Genomic DNA, 16,682 nt, shown 5'->3' with positions numbered 1-16,682 from the left:
ATAAACCACCGTACACACCCAAAGGGCAAGACTGACGCGCTGCTGCTGCTGAATGTTTGGTCCCTGGGACCAGAGTAGGTCTAGTCCAGTGTAAAAGCCCCAAAGGCACAAAATGTGGGTGGTGGGTCCCCAGCACCAGTTGCTCAATCCACAAGCCCACTCCTATCATGACAAACCACTTCCTCCTATAGGCTTAGTAACTGATGTCTGGTAGCATCGAGGCCAATGATACACGTGCAAAACATTTTCTGTTATCAGTTCTGAAATTGCTACTTTTTCAAATTGCTCACTCCTTTCTTGCTCCTGAATTGTAACACAGGCCAAATAGGCTTTCTATTTGCTAGCTGTTTATCAAAACCTACCTTTACAATACTTATACCATATCACCTCCTTTCCACCTTTTTTTAAAGGTAAACTGTCCAGTATTTTCAGTCTCTTCTCACATGGGAAATGTCACATGTCCTTTTCCATTCCTGTCACCTTTCCCTGAACTCTGTCTTGCTTTGCTGCAGGATTCTTGTGAAACTTGGGAGTATTGGGCGACCAGTCCTGCATGTGTTATTCCAAATGTGAATGCATCATCGATTTACATCATTAATTGCCTGCATTTCGCACATTATTCTCCATCCTGTTCCTTTTGCAGTCTAACATCTTGCCTGACCAATAAATTAGAGCTGTGTTCTACATCCAAATGATCACTGAGCCATCCACAGTGGCACTCAGCTGCCTTTCCCAAACCACTACAGGTAATTGAGGACCCTGTAAGGCATATGAGCAGATCCATTTTCTTCTCCCTCTTCAGTGTGCAACACTTTGTCTGAACAGAGCTGAACTTTGTCTGGTACCATGTCATCTATTCATCTAGTCGGATTAGGTGCCTCTGAAGTTTCTAATAGCCTTTTCAGATTTTGACTGATTCTGTATTCTTTGCAGATTTGGTGGACTCACAGCCACTTTTTTCCAGATCTTTCCTGAAAATCCTGAGTGACCCAGGAAGCACTATGGAACCTTAAATAACACGAAAGGTAAATTTTTGACATGATGGAACAGATATTTAAACTATTTTTTGTTTCCTATCTCAGAGTTAATTAAAACTCTTCTATGAGCAAAAGTTATACTGACTTATGTTTTTCCTTTTTTTTTTTTTTTTTTTTTTTTCCCCTCCTCTTTCAGTAGCCAGGGCTGTCCCATCCATATAGGTGCAAGCAGAGAAAATATGAGTCCATTCAGGTCAGCAAGAGGAGGCATCTTGCCCTGAGACTATTTCAAAACACTAAGGATGGCTGTGGTTCCCAGTGGTACCACTAACAGCCCTATGCCTCCTAGGGGTAATTTCCCTCTATTCTATTGTAATTAAAACCACCATTTTCCTTTATTCCTCTGTCAGCCTGTATTTGCCTGAGGTTTCAGGAGCACTGTGTCTGTCCCTATTTTTACTTCTGTTTTATTTTGAGGGAAGAAAAGTGCACGATATGGCATTGCCCAAGAGTGGCAGACTCAAACATGGCAAGGAGGAGAGGGACAGGAAAAGTGCCAAGCATGAATTACGTCTGCATTCTGCCAGAACAATGCCACATCCTACAGACGTGTCCTGGAGCACACAGCACTCTAGTGATAATTTCACAGAATTAATTTTCCCAAAATGAAAAAAAAAAAGGCAACAGCACAGAAAAGATGAGGCAAATTACCAACACTAATCAGTCTCCCTCTCTCTCTTCCCTGTCCCCTTGTATGATAATTATGATAATTAACAAGCTAACAAGCTTCTAGTAAAAACAGTTCCAGAATTTCAATGTATAATTAATATTTACATCCATAACAAGTTGTCATTTATGGTGCATGTTGATTTTCTTTTTTCAAAAGAAATGGTTCTTTATACTCAGAAAAGAAAAATCCTTTGAGAACATGCACTAAAAAGGAATCCTAAATTCAGAAACCTTGTCCTTATTTGCTATTTATTTGTGCAGGGATATGCAAGTGTTTTAACATCTGGATTTCTTACAAATTAGGAGTGCACATATGTAAACAGATGCAGTTTCCTTTTTTTTTTTTTTTTTCCCCACAGAAGAGAAGGCCACAAATTTGCCACCATATTCAAAATCAGAAAACACATACATCAACAATGTACTTGTATTTCAGGTGGGTCTTCGCACATAAATCTTTTATCATTATTTAGTGACATGTAAAGCCAAGTTCAGGTGGCCAGTCATTTGCAGAATTTATGGACCCTTAGTATGCAAAACTCTGCTGCTAGTTGTTTCATGTTTTCTCCAAGCAAGCTGGATCTGTAATTTTCCACCTGCTGGGGAATAGAGAGCAAGAGGCAAATACTTTAGTAAAATAGGCTCATATTTCTCGGTGCTCATGCAGGGTGGTAGCCATGTTCAGATATCACAGTGATGATGGACAAAAGTTGCACAGGGAAATAGTAGTCAACAACCACTTCTCTCTGAGTATAAAATCATCACCCATGGGCAGCTGAATAAACTGGCCGCAACAAACACCTTAAACTGGCAGCTTCTGCTTTACGGCTGAAATATTTTAACCTGAGAAAAAAGAATGGTACTATCTCAAGGGCAGGTACCGATTGAGTTCCTCTTAACCCATCCATATGTGATGGCTCTCATCTCACCCTGTGGCAAATGGTTGTCCTCAGACTCTCACAAAACAATGACACTTCAAAGGAGTAACTGAAAGAGACAGGACACTGATTGACACAGAATAAAAAAATAGGTTAAATGATGAAGCAAATTGACATGGAGATACAAAGAAGAGAAGCAATGGGAGATACACCCAAGAAAAATTTTGTGAAGACTTACTGTCCTTATTCATTAATATATGATCCAACATTTTATGTGCCTTGGCCAGCTGGTTTTCAGGTTTCGTCTTCCCCACAAGTGCAATAACCAAATTTTCAAAGGAGCCGTGGGCAGTGAGGTGAAGGTCTTGTTCCATCAGCCCAGTCCCAGGGGAAGGATGATGCTGCTGTGGGGTGGGAGCCAGCTCATCCTTCAGCCCCCACCGGTGGAGACCACAGCAAATGCTCCCGGGCTATCTGCTTGTCAGGAGGGTTGGGAACGGGGAACAAGAGGAAGAAAAAGAGGGGGAGTTCACACCTGGAAAACTACAGTGGCTTTGAGTGTCTCTAAGACACAGGTATTCAGGAAAAGGAAAGACACCATAAATATCCACAACCTAGAGAGAAACTCAGAGAAGTAGCCAACTTCAGAAGGCAGTCAACACTTAGTATTTAAGTTGGAACTGAAGGTAGATTTCCATAGAAGTGAAGTTGGACCTGAGTTCTGGCATTACTTCTTTGCTAGATGAGATGAAACATGTGGTCCAGATGTGCAGTGAAGTCCACAGAACCTGAACTAATTAAAACAATTCATTAAATCAGCCACTCACATCCCAGCTGTGGAGGTGTTCATAAGCATTCATCTGTACCAAGTCATCATTTTGTATGAAATTTCATGGGAAGAAAAGAAAGAGTCATGGCCTTGTGCTTCCTCCAAAATACTATGCAAACAGATCCCTACCAAATGTTGATAGTTGAGTCATCTTGTGGCTGCTTCCCAAGTGACTGGTAAACTTTGAATGAATTCTCTACAAATGGATGGCACCCATCTTGGTTGGACACTTTCACAAAATTGATTTAACATGCACAAAAAGTCAGAACAGAAATAGGTCTTATGTACAAACCTAGAAGACTCCTCCTAAATTCTGACAACTGTAGTTATTTCAGGCCTGAAGGAGGGTACTTTTCCATCATGAAAGGTAGAAAAAGTATTGTACAGAGGCTGCTCAACAGCTGTTGGATCACACATTTGATTAATAAGGGCAAAATAATGACACAGGAGATTTAGATTTCTTCCACAAAGCATTTCACCTGGTACATATGGCATTTTAATTAAGAAAGTAGGACACTACAAGACAAAAACTCTTAAATTTATTAAAAATGAACTGATAGTTCTCAAAGTGCAATTTGAAATGGGAAATCTTTATCATGAGCTTCAATTTAAGTAAGTGGGTGTGACTTTTATACGTGTTATGTGTAATTATATCTATTTTTATCAGTGGGGAAAAATTAGTTTTAACATTGGAGGTTGTACAAGATAACACTCTTCTATTTATCTATGTGCAATTAAGAATTATGGTAGAAGTTAGGCAGTTCAGATGGTCCTCTTAAGCCATAAAATATCGTGATGTACTGAAATTCCGCTTTTACTGTGGAAACCAATACATTTCTCTGCTGGAGTGTCAGTCACTTAATAACTGTGCACTGATCCAACAGTGGAAATATTTAGAGGTTGTTTAGTCAATCAAATAGTTCAACAGGGTACAACTATACAGAGGCAAATTAATAACAGTAAAGCAAACAATCCTACTGTTGTTAAGGAGAAGGATGCAAAACTGTTTTGACAGTGATTAAATAATAAGCTTCAGATGAAAAAAGGAAATAAAGACACACTTTCTTGCAGTAATTTCAGCTGAATCAGGTAACCCTCTAAGGACAGAGAGAACAAGTTTACCTAGGTATGATTCTGAAGGAAAACTATCACTAGAAAAAGAAGTTGAACACTTTAGAAACCCTTTCCAACTCTTCAGAAGGATGAGAAATAAAAATAAAACAAAGGTATATAAATGTAGTTGTTATTTCTTCAGATTTGTATCTCCCATGTTCTGCTAAGTAGTGTAACATTGTTAGTCTGGCGCAAAGCCTTTCTGTGCCTCTGTGGGCTCGTATGGGGTCCGTCTGCGGCCCCAGAGTACCCATAAGGATGCAGCTTTGTAAAGGTCTGGCTGTGCAGTAGCACGCACACAGTAGTCTGCAGCTCACAGAGCAAAGGCAGAACCCCTTCCTGAGATCCCGGAGCCGCTGGGCTGCGAGATCCCATTATGGCAGAATTCTGGTTAGAGGCAATTTTGGCTTACTTTGGACTGATACTAAATCTCACACAAAAATTTCTCACAGATGGGAAACTGCTTCTTACCCAGTGGTGAAGGAAAAGTTTGGCATGGCCTTTACCATATCCTCAGAGGGTGCCCCAACAAAGCTTCACTTACTGGACATGCAAGCTTTATTGTTAGCACAGGCAACTCAGTTTTACCAGGAGAAAGAAGACCGCCGGCTGCATTATTTATCCTCTAAAGTTAAGGTCTTTTTGATAGCCTGCGTTTGGGCCATGGCGACTTGAGAAACAAAGACTCAGATCTTAAAATCAAAAGCCATCACTGTGCTACACATCCAAACTTTCAAAGGGCCCCTGCTTCACTGAATATGTTTTAAATTAGAATGGAGAAGGAAACAAATCTGTTCACACAATAAATAGATCTTCCACTTTGGGTGCACAATACAAGACTTGGAGAACCAAGAAGCTATTCTTATCGCAGAACATGGCTGCAATAGAGAAATAGTCCAGAGTGGCTACAGAGCAGTATTAACATCCAGCTTGGACACACTCTTTTTCTACTGAGTGCTGCTTACATTTAGCCAGTTCTGGAGGTGGGTTAAGTGGAATGATCAAAAGACGTTCTTTGTGACAAATAAAGGCATCTGTTTAAGGAGCTGATTCAGAGCATTGTTTTAAATTCACACCCTCACACACACTCACTTATTTTGCAATAGCCTCCCATGAAGGCAGGTGCTGAGCCTACAGAAAAGTAGGTGCTATGGGAGAACATTTGTTGGAAAAAAACCATGTAGCTTTTCATCATTATAGCTGCACTATGTCCTCTATTTTGCTCTTTTACTGATGTCATTTTAACAGATGCACGCTCAGTATTAGGAGTGCTGTTTCCGTTAGTCCTCAGGAATTCTCCTCCCTTTATGTCATTTTATAAAAACACCTGAGCACGAGGTGGAGCAAGCTCCCAGTGACTGACAGGGCTGGACGGCTCTGCAGGCTGGAAGGAGGTGGGCACACTCCAGCGTGCCGTCCTTCGGCCCCTGGAGAGGCTGCAGAGCGTAACTCAGAGCCTGGGCAATCTACTGCCTCACGGCCATGCTGGCTGAAGCAGAGGGTGGCTGGAGCAGGTTGGAAGCTGCAGTCAGTTTTGCCCAACCATGCCGAAGGGTGAGTCAAGCAGGCGCTGTTAGCAGTGAGGAAGAGTGAATGGGCTTGGTCTGCTGTCATTCTCAAACGCTTCTGAATCAGTTAGGCATACTTTTGTGCCTGCCCAGGGATGGCAATACCTGTGATGGACATGGGATGGGAATGCATCATCATGCAACTCTCCCTCCAGACATGATAATGCTGTCTCCTCTGTGGACAATTCCCAGCACCTGGAAAGAGCTAGGAGGAACCAGTAGCTATTGATGATCTTGCTCTGAGTGGGATTTCCAAGGCAATGGCTCCCTGGAACTTCCCTTTTGTTTCCAGGAGAAGCAGCCATCTACCACTCCCCTGACTCAGCCAAGGCCTGAGACATACTTTATTCTCTGCCAGTGCTACCCCAAACAGAGTTTTTAATTGCTAACACATGTAAATCTAAAAAGATCCCTTAAGAATCAATGTAAGTTTTTCATGTAAATATGGGGTCTGTATACAACAAAAGAGGGAGAAAGAAGGAGAAGAGAAGAAGAAAGGAAAGAAAGCAAGCAAGTCCATACCCAACAGCTGGGACCTTGTCTACACTCATCACAAAACATAAGGACAGGTATCATTCTCCTCACTTTATTCATGAGAAAGTGGAGCTCTCTCTCACTCACATGCTCTTTCTTTCTCTTTTCCTAGCGTTTTCAGAGACTTCTCTCTTTAGTCAGTCATTCTTGCCGTACGTTTCTTTAAATTGTAATTGGATAATCTTCCAGACTCTGGGATGCCCTTTGTCAGAGGAATTCCTGGATGTGCAGGCCCTGTGTGATGAAGTTGACAGTCTCTAAATTAACAAAGGACCAACGAAGGATATGATTCTTTGTTTGCAGTAGAAATCCTGTTCTAGCAGCAACTACTTTTAAGGAACCCTCTAACAGAATATGTATGCTTGTACATTCATGTTACTATATTTTATTTTATATTAAATAAGACTCTGAATTTATTAATACTTATTACCATGACCTGTGCACATGTCTCATAGGGAAATTGGACCTCAGGCTACATGCTTGCAAGCCTCAACCTTGGCAATCCCAAATGTAAAGTCACCATTTGAACTAATTTCCCCAAACTGGTTTAATTTTTGCACTCTCACTGTACATGTGGCTCTTAGTCACATGCAAAAAGCCCCACACATAACATGTGAGCTCTCTAGAAAGGGAGCAGGGGAGGTGCCAGGCACATGGCTGCAGCCCCCAGCCCACGTTTCCCTGAGTGCAGGCATGGGCCCACTGCCCGCCTTTCCCTCTGCAGCAGGTTGTACCTTCTGGCCTTTTCTCTGTACCTTCATGGAAGGAAAATGCCCATTGCCTTGCCTCCATACAGGCCATTCACATAAGAGAGATTCAGGATCTTTCCCTTAGTCAGAACATGCCAGCATTTGAGTCAATGGCAAACCTGATTTATTTTTTCTCCCAGTAGGTAAGAATGTGCTTCTGTACAGAGTAACAGAACATATCCCCCACCCCCCTCCCCTTGCTGCCTATTTGTTTTCTCCCAGTTAACTCTGTGAGGAAATCCTCTTGGTAAAGCCAGCTAATAAGATTAGATAAATGTCTTTGTAACCAAAATGCTGATATAAAAATCAGAACAACCGAGCACCAGCTGGTTTTTCTTTTGCTCATTCAAATGCAGCTGGAACGCCGCAGCCAGTAACGTGCAAACTGGGAGTGATAATCAATAAGCAGTGAAACAAGAGTAAGATGCCTCTGGAGGAATTTTCCCTTGGTGAGAAAGATGGATTAACTCTAATTCTCAAGGCAACTGAACAAAACGCATTTGCCTAAATTCAGGCATAATTTAAATACTGCTCCAGAGAAATGTGACAGCCTGAAACAGCAGTGAAACAAGAGCCTCCAGTCACAGGAAATGATGTTATTTAATGTTGGCATTGGCCTTTTTTTAATGCAAGGTTGCTGCTGCACTGTACAATAAGGAACACATACTAACGATGTATAATGATTAAAATCTGTTTAGTTAAGGACAACAGGTGAGAGAATGGTATTGCTGACTATTACATCTCTGTGCATACAGAGGCACACAGTTCTGGGCAGCTTATCCAGCAGGGTGCTGTGTACACAGCAGGCTAAAGACAGAAACATTAACTAAATCACAAGATTCAGATCATTTATCTTATCGTCACATGGGGGAAGAGTTTATCTTTCAAGCAGGCACACCTGCCCTCCTTGCAAAACTTTACTCGGGCCATTACTGAGCACGTTATTGTCTCTTGTTCAAACATGCCACTGCAGGACCATGACGGAGCCGAGGGTGGGTGTCCATCCCTCTTTGAGCAAGCGCCCAGCCCTGCATCTGCCCATCCCTGCTCGCACGGCAGCCGCAGCCGAGCTGCATTACCCACTCACGTTACCCGCAAGAAGGGTGCCGGGCTAACACCGAAAACGTTGTGCAGGCTTTTACAAACTTCTCATTTGTGCTTCTGCCCTGTGGGATAAAGTGATGAGGATTAAGTTTGGGAATGTAATTAAATCTGAGAATTTAATGGGATGTGTTAGTGTAGTGAGCTGGGTTGAAAATCTCATTGACCCGGGTTTCAGAAGAAACCTGGAATGCCTTTAAGACAAAGTTTACATGAAATGCCAAACCTCTGGCCAAATGGAGAACTCTATAAGGGTGGCATCAAACCCATGTGGATGAATGATCACCTCAAAAAGTGTATCAAATTAAACAAAGATCACACAGATATTAGAAATTGGGATTGGGCTCTGAGGAAGCCACATGAAGAAAGTGTGCTCCCAGAGTTGAAATTATTCCAGCTGATCTGAACTTGACCTTACGCAACAAAACAAGGTTAAAAAAAAAAAAAATCAGGTATTAAATATAATGAAAACCACAGAAAATGAGGCTCTTCTGACATTAAAGACATGACAAATGTTCTAGCATGACCTGAAATCTAGATGAAGGCTTCACCACCAGGCCTTGCGAGGGAGTGCGATGTAAAAGGTGGAAGCAAAAGTAGGATCACTAGTGGGAAGGAGGCTGTGGAGATGGAAGCCACTGCATTCTAAAAAGCTGTAAACTAAGAAAGGAACTGAGTAGGAGATGAGCCTGAAAAAAAAAAAAAATGCATCATGGGAAGCTGTAAGATCAGCGGCAATATTTTTAACAAACATTTCAAGTGAGGAAGGAGCAAGGGAGATCTAATAAGTGCATGGCATTGTTCCAGAGCAAGAAACCAAACCCTGCATGCCTATGTAAGGAAGACCAAGAGGAAAAAGACCTTTATTTATTACATGATCATAGAACAACCAGGACCCATTGGCAGGAGATGTTGCAAAGGTAGATGTGCCCCTAAGTGTGTAGCATATGAAGTAAAGCCAGTGCAGGCAGGCAGGCAAGCAGATACTTCTGCTGTTATGCTAAATGGTGGTGCATCTTCCTCTGCAAGACTGGTCCCATGGATGAGGAACTGAAACCAGAACAGGTGCAGGGAAAGGCTATTTGGTATATCCAGGAAATAACAAACCTATTTTATGAGTGGACACTAAAAAATCTGGGCTTGTTTAGCCTAAAATTATGAAGGCTGAGAAAGAATAAGGTTCCTTATTGCAAATACATCGAAGTGTGATGTGTAAACATTAGATAGAGAGAAGAGCTACCCAACTAAGGGACAATACTGGCACGAGAACAAATGAGTATGAATGGGCCGTGAAAAAAAACTGGATTCTAGAAGAGGGTTTCTAAGCAACCTGAACAAGGTTCTGATACAGCAGTACAGCAAACAGAAGAGTAAGAGACGCAAATTATTTCTGTTATCTGATACAGCTGAAAAAGATAGTGTGCAACCTGGTTGGCTGTAACAGCAGCATACAGCACCTAGGAGGCCTCTTCTAATCCCATCCTTGACATTTCTAAATGCTTTTCACTAATTGGAGGGGAAACTACGTATACAAAGGTCAAGCTCTGGATCTTTGGAAAATTTGTATAAAAACACCTGAATAAATAGAACTTTTATTAGGCCAGTTTGTAAAAGTCAAAAGGAAACTATAGCTTCCTCTTGATTGCTAACAGCTGCAATCCCTGCCATTCAGCAAGGGTGTTGGCAAGTGAATCCCCAGCGTCACAGACCCACCGATGTACGTGACCAGAGCACTCGTGCTCACACCCTGTTTGCGGTGAGCCCGCAGAAGCCACAGCTATAGATCATCGTGCTGCAGACGCAGGGACGCAGGGCTCCCTCCATCACACATCCCGTCTTTCCCACAGACAGGACTTCACCTTGCTTGAATGCTAATGAAAATAAACTATCAAAATATCCATAGCATAGTTTCAGCACAGTCCATGTTCAATTAATTTCCATGAATCAAGTACATGTATTTGCAGAGGTGGTTGCTCACTCCTAATCTGTAGATGGCATCATACAATGAAACTGAGAAATCTGGTTCAGATCAGATAATTTAATCTCATTTAGGACATCCAGTCACAGCCACAACACAAATAATAAACAAAATGCTGTTGTAATGCTCAGTAAAGGTCCCTTTCCTAAGATCAGTAATGTCTCTCTTGCTTCAGTACATTAACCTGGTTTAAACCTGGTTTAAAGTAAGGGATGTTAAGAATCTCTGTTGGGCACTATCTCATATTACCTGGTAGAGATAGTCAACAAGAAAAACAAATCCTCACCAATTATCCCCCCTGGCTTTATACATATGCAAATCACATAAGAGACTTCAGCCAAAAAGAAAAAAAAAAAAAAAAAAAAAGGAAGGAAGATTACAAATCAGGTTAAACAGGCCAGTATTTCTAGAATAAATAATAGACTATAAATAAATAAACAACAATGGTGTGTGGTAAACCTTTAAAGCTTACAATGTGGTTCCTCATGCCGAGCAACTACTGATTAATCTGGATAGAAATTAACAGCAAACTGGAAGATAATTGTGTAGCAGCTCTGTCTATCCTGGCTCCAGAGCGCAGGTGCTGGGTCACATCTGCCCCTGAGGATAGCACAGAGACCATTATTCTTAACCAGAAAACGCCCTGTCCCACTTTTATAGCAGAAGACTCAGGAGGACAGAGAAATACTATCAATTTGATGGCCATCAGTTCTGTAATCATCCCACAGCCATCTCCCCAGAGATGTATTTAGTAACAGATGCGTTTTTCAACCAAATAAATATTCCAGACGTCAGTGTTAATACACCATTAAAATGACACCATCATGCTACATGGAATACTATAAATTAGACCTCGAATATAACAGGCCAGACAGAAATAGCTATTACTCTCTCCCCTGCACCACTTTTCCCACCTCCACCTCCGTCACAAAGAAAAATATTTGTAAAGGAAGCAGAAAAATTGCTTCCTTGTAGCAATGCCTGTGACTTTGAGGTAGGCACTCTTTCTCCATTGATGCAGGTTCCTAATTATCAAGAAATAAGTGCTGAGAGGGTCAGCTGCAGGACATTTTCAGTTCAGAGCACGGTGTTGAAGAGGTGAGCTGGGTTTGCTTTATTTTCCCTCCTGCCTCTTTTCCACCCCCCTCTACCCTCACATCATTTCTCCTTACCCCTTCCCTTTGGTGCTATGTAAACCAGAGGGCAGGGCATCCAGCTGCTTCCACAGCAGAACAATGTTTGGGCAGAGTCCATGTTGACACAAGTGCATTATATCCTGAAGGGTCAACTGCAGCTTTTATTTTTTGGTTACTTTTTTTTACCTACTGTGTAGAATTAACCTCCCACTTTTGCACACGGGCCGTTGGTCCAAAATTTAAGAGCTCATCTAATTGTCATCGCCTATCATTGTACTATCATGCCAGCTTAAAAGTATTATTATCTTCCCATTAAAACAATTAGAAACATTCTCCCTTCCTTAACACTGAATAAAAGTTACACCTAGAAGGTGCACTGGTTAGACAACTAAGACCCCCTTCTCCCATCTTGGGCTTTTCTGAACAAGGATTGTCTCAGCTAAAGGTCAAATACAAAACCACAGCACACCAGCCCACGGTCCAAATGCTGGCTAACTTGGTACCTCAATGTCAAACATGTTGTTCAGTGGAGAACTCTCCAAGGGCTTGGTATGCTGTACATAGCCCCTCTCCACAGCACACCCATGCTACTCAGTCCTGTGGTTCTTAGGAATGGTAAACTTTACATGGAAGGGCCTGCGGTGTACAGCCTGTTTGAGAAGTACCTTGGTGAATGCACCATACTACAGCTCGGAAGGGGCAAAACAGCTCCAGCCACCTAGAGGCAGCAGCCCAGCCAAAACACCCTGACTACTGTTTCTGGGAAACAGAAACATTCCTCACTTTTTCAGAAAACATTCCACTCCACAAAATGCACTTAGGGTGGAGTTTAGCTAGTGGAGTTGCTTGCAGAGAGGTGTAGCAGACACAGTTCCACCTATTACAGAAGGAAGTAGCATTACTAGTAAAGCTCCTCCCAGATTTGAGACTGACATTCTCAGGACAAGAGGCCCCTGATTCTTCTAGCTATTTTAAGCACATTTTCTCCATGCAGTAAGTTTTTTTTCTAGTGTCAATATACTCCACAGTCTATTAAAAGTGGACTAGCTGATGGCACTTGAATTTTCATTCTGTAGTGGGATCTCTACTAAAATCAGCATAAGGAACTTTAGAAACACACCCCTATCCACCCCACTTCTAAATATTGACTGCATGTCAATAGTTCAGTGTCCAGGCATTTCAGATACAAAACAATCAAACAAATTAAAGGAAATACATTTTTTTTTAAAAGAAACTTGCACCATTTATTTTTCCAGGCAAAGTCTTTGTGTGTTGACTCTTTCAAAACAATGCTGTGGTATCTCAGAGTTTCTGAAGTGGCAGTGTAGGCACTGTACTCTTATGTTTCATTGAGTGCTCGTTCAAAACAGCTGTATGTTCTATATAAAACATGTTTACATAGTAAATGTACTTCCTGTAGACACAAAGAAATGTTAATGAATAACCATTCCTGCATTTCAAATTTTGCAGGGCTGTGGGAAGGATCAGTGCCTGACAAAATAGTTAATGTTCACCCACTTTCTGGCACATGAAATCTGTTACTACAACTAATCCCTTACAGAGAAAAGAAAACATGGAAAAGAAACTGGTGCTGGCTGGTTCTACTATGCATATTTTTTTTTTTGTAGAAAACTGTGAGATGCATATACATGGGAGAGGAACAGAGGAGGTATTCAGTGAAGAATGCCAGAAGGCATGGACTCCTTTTGGTAGGCAAGGCTGTTGGCTTTAATTGTATATATTGTCTTGGATTCTCACCTTCAGAAAAAATGCCAGTTTGATCTCACATGGTATTCACTACGCATATTTACATCCTATTGCCTGGGGCCCAGGGAAGGCAAACAACAGGCATTTTCCTTTCAGTCAATTTCTATCTGAACAATCTATATGGCTTAAAAGACTTCTTAAATAAAAGATCTGCTTTTATCCTTGAAAATTTTTAAAAAGCAAAAATCAGGTGATCTAACCTACAGCATTGTCTCTGAAAAAGCCTCAAAAAGAAAACAGATTTCTACTCTAGATGAAGTTCTTTCTGAAACATAAAAATATTAAAGAATTAAGAATTTGGTATATAGCTGTGAAGTCCCACACATGATCCCAACTCCCCTGTGAAGTAAGCCACTAAATTAATTAGGCTTTGCTACACAGCAATTTTATTCGAAATACATAGTGCTCTCTTCCAGTCCTCTGAAAATACATAAACCTGAAAAAGCAGTACAGATAGGAACCAATCCATTTCAAGGGAAACTCAAACAGCATGGGGCAAATCCTTAGTATAGTAAAAGATCTGCACTGAAGTAGATGGGACAGGAATAGCTTATGCTAGCCAGGAATCTGCTCTGCATCTGCAGACCAGTTTATGAAAAAAAGGTGATATACCATACATGGAGCAGATGAACTAATGTAGTATGAGGCAAAAACAAGCTCTGCTGGGGATGTTCCAACATTTCTACACAAGATTTCACAGTGTACAAAAATTACTTCATATGAATTAAAATCTTTTTTAACTGCAACCACTCTGCATGATTTGGAAGTGCTACTGTGGACAAGGTTTTCAAAGGCCACCCAACAAGCAGTGCTCATCTATATCTTCTTCACAGGATGGCATATGAATAGCACATTTCAGTTTTAACAGACTGAAAAATAATTACCACAGCAATAAGGCTGAGACCTCAGAGCAATTTTCTCAATAAACACATTCCTTGACAATCATTAATTTTGTTCAAAAGATATGTTTTGCTTTTGAGATAAGATCCTTCATGATATCACAGCAATTAACAAAGGACAATCTGGATTTTTTAGGAATGTCGATACATTCTTAGGTTTTGTCATAAGCAACAATTTGTTAAAACGAACTATTAAGTTCAAAAAACTCCTTCTCTTAAACTACCTGAGGAGAGGGGGATTTGATGAATTTCTGGAAAATTTGAAAACTCCTCAGCAAGTAATGTGGTAAAAGTGATTAATCTCTGTCTAATTATTAGAATGCTGTTTGCAAAACATTTTTTCAGAGGTGTTCATTTGTTTCATATCACTTTTGGAGAAATCGAAGAGAGAAAAGTTTCATCAGAAGCAGCAGCCACAATTAAAGGGACATATAACAAAGCTGAGGAAGTCAGAAGAAAACTCAATTTCTTTATACACAGTCTAAGAAGAGAGATAAGAAAGTAAATGTCAGGATGCAACGCTATTTTGAATTACCAAACATTGCCACCATGTGTTCATTTCAAAGACGATCAGGCTTTGAAAACAGCTAGATGATAAGTATTAAAAGATAAAGTAAGTCAAATTTGTTGCTCTCTTGTGTAAAACGTTGCTGTGTAATGCAAGTGATAACAACCCCAAAGAGGTTTTAAATATTTTTAGCCACTTGTGTTACATTTGTATAAGAACACATGGTTCTGTTTCTAACCCCTCCTATCATCATGGTGGAGAGCACTAACTAGAGAATGACAGAGAGAAAATAATGGACAAGCTTTGTTTCCACACACAGATGCCTACTGTAATTGATGTTTCATTGTGTTTGTGCAGTGCTACCGCAGTAAACTTCTAGCTCATCTTGATGGTCTCTAGAATGTACCAAAACCCACAAATGTTCTCACAGCTACAACAATTATTTCAGAGATTGCATTTTCTTCAAATGTTTATGTGTATGAAGAAAGCATTCATATAACGATGGAGACAACAGATTCAGAGGACTTCCTACAACATTAATTTTCACTAGTTCTATAGTAAGCAGTAAAAGATCTCTACACTTACTTTAAAACTATATCCATTCCAATTTGAATTAAGAGCATTCAATTTCTTATTATTTAATACCATCTCTCACCTGAAAACTCTCCTTAGGTAGAAGGCAAGCAGAAGAACTGCATGTCACTACTGAAAAGCTAAAATTATTAGAGATGCTCCTCTTACAATTTAGATGGAATATTCATGAAGACACAAAGGAATTCCAATGACTTAGCAAAAAAGATGTATACCTGATTTTCTTCCATGTTTTCAAAACTTCTGCCATAAGTTCTTTGAGTTGGGATGCCTAACATCAGCTTGTAAGATGAGGAAGTACTATAAAGAAATTCTCAGCTATTTTTAACTAATACAGAAACACACACATAAATTGATTAATTCAACTCAGAAGAACTGACTGAAGAATCATCACCCTCCCATCAGCATTATCCAGATAAAGAAAATATTTCAACCACCTTCCTGAGAGGATGCTGAAGATTCCACATATCTGTCTGTATAGATTCACTGAGTGAATACTAGCTCCAGGAAAATGCAGACCCCAGTGAGCAAGGTCAGCAATTAAAACAGATGCAAGTAATGCTTGGATGAAATACCACACTTGAAAGAAAACATTCTTTGGTACAATTCTAGATATTTGAAGTTTCAAAACTGAAATAACTTTGAAAAAAAGATTGAACTAATTGAATGTCTAATGGATGACTATGCAGTTTTGGACAGCTCAGCTCCAGAACTAATTCCCTTTAGGACAACAAAAATGAGGACACTTGCATTTAAACATGATGTGTTTTGTCAGCCATTACTCATGCTAGTTGTACCCACTGGGTGTCTTTGGTTATTCCAAGCTTCTTTTGCTCTCAGGAATACTGAGTGTTCAGAGTCAAGATTCTTTCTAATATCTTAAAACTCAAAGTGACTCCAAACAGATGGCAAAGATGAATAACTGGAGAAGTCATTTCAAGTAACTGATAAAGGACAAGCCCCATGATCTTTACGATGTCTCTTGCCATTTGTTTTTCAATGTGCATTGTAAAATATGCACTTATTCTGCGGCTCTATTCTGCAAGTCTTTTAACAGCAGGAAGAAACCATAAGCCCCGCGTGCAGCTCTACTGGCAAATGACAGCATTAAGTCAGAATGAATTGGATTGTCCCAGTCTGTTCCAGATTTGTTTAACAATAGAGCATAGCACTGTTCCCACCAGAAAGCTTCAGAGGTAGGAAAGCAAACTGGAAAAGCATCTTCGACAAAATTGCGAGAAGTCCATCGTGCTTCTTATTGCAGACTTAAAGCAGCAAGTGACATCTATGGCACTAATTAGTACAGGAGACACTGTCAATGTGCTCCA

At 40.6% G+C, this 16,682-nt stretch overlaps 1 protein-coding gene across 2 annotated transcripts in view; it reads left to right on the top strand.

Annotated features, from left to right (window-relative positions):
* Positions 1 to 432: 432 nt before the first annotated feature.
* The window catches only part of LOC122153706 (dynein light chain Tctex-type protein 2-like), a 41,795-nt gene continuing 25,545 nt past the window's right edge, over positions 433 to 16,682 (top strand). Inside the window, exons 1-3 of one of the 2 annotated variants that reach the window (XM_042795763.1) lie at positions 433 to 1,025; positions 2,066 to 2,139; positions 13,218 to 13,298. In XM_042795763.1, the coding sequence (XP_042651697.1) occupies positions 13,239 to 13,298 (60 nt within the window). In that variant the 5' untranslated portion in view covers positions 433 to 1,025; positions 2,066 to 2,139; positions 13,218 to 13,238. The remainder of the gene's footprint in view (positions 1,026 to 2,065; positions 2,140 to 13,217; positions 13,299 to 16,682) is intronic. The other variant, XM_042795764.1, reaches the window with a different exon arrangement.

This window comes from Tyto alba, unplaced genomic scaffold (assembly GCF_018691265.1).
Source record: "Tyto alba isolate M040663 unplaced genomic scaffold, T.alba_DEE_v4.0 Super-Scaffold_22, whole genome shotgun sequence".
Classification (NCBI taxonomy): domain Eukaryota; kingdom Metazoa; phylum Chordata; class Aves; order Strigiformes; family Tytonidae; genus Tyto; species Tyto alba.
The sequence above is the reverse complement of the archived record's forward strand: the minus strand, read 5'-3'. Positions and strand labels throughout refer to the sequence as shown.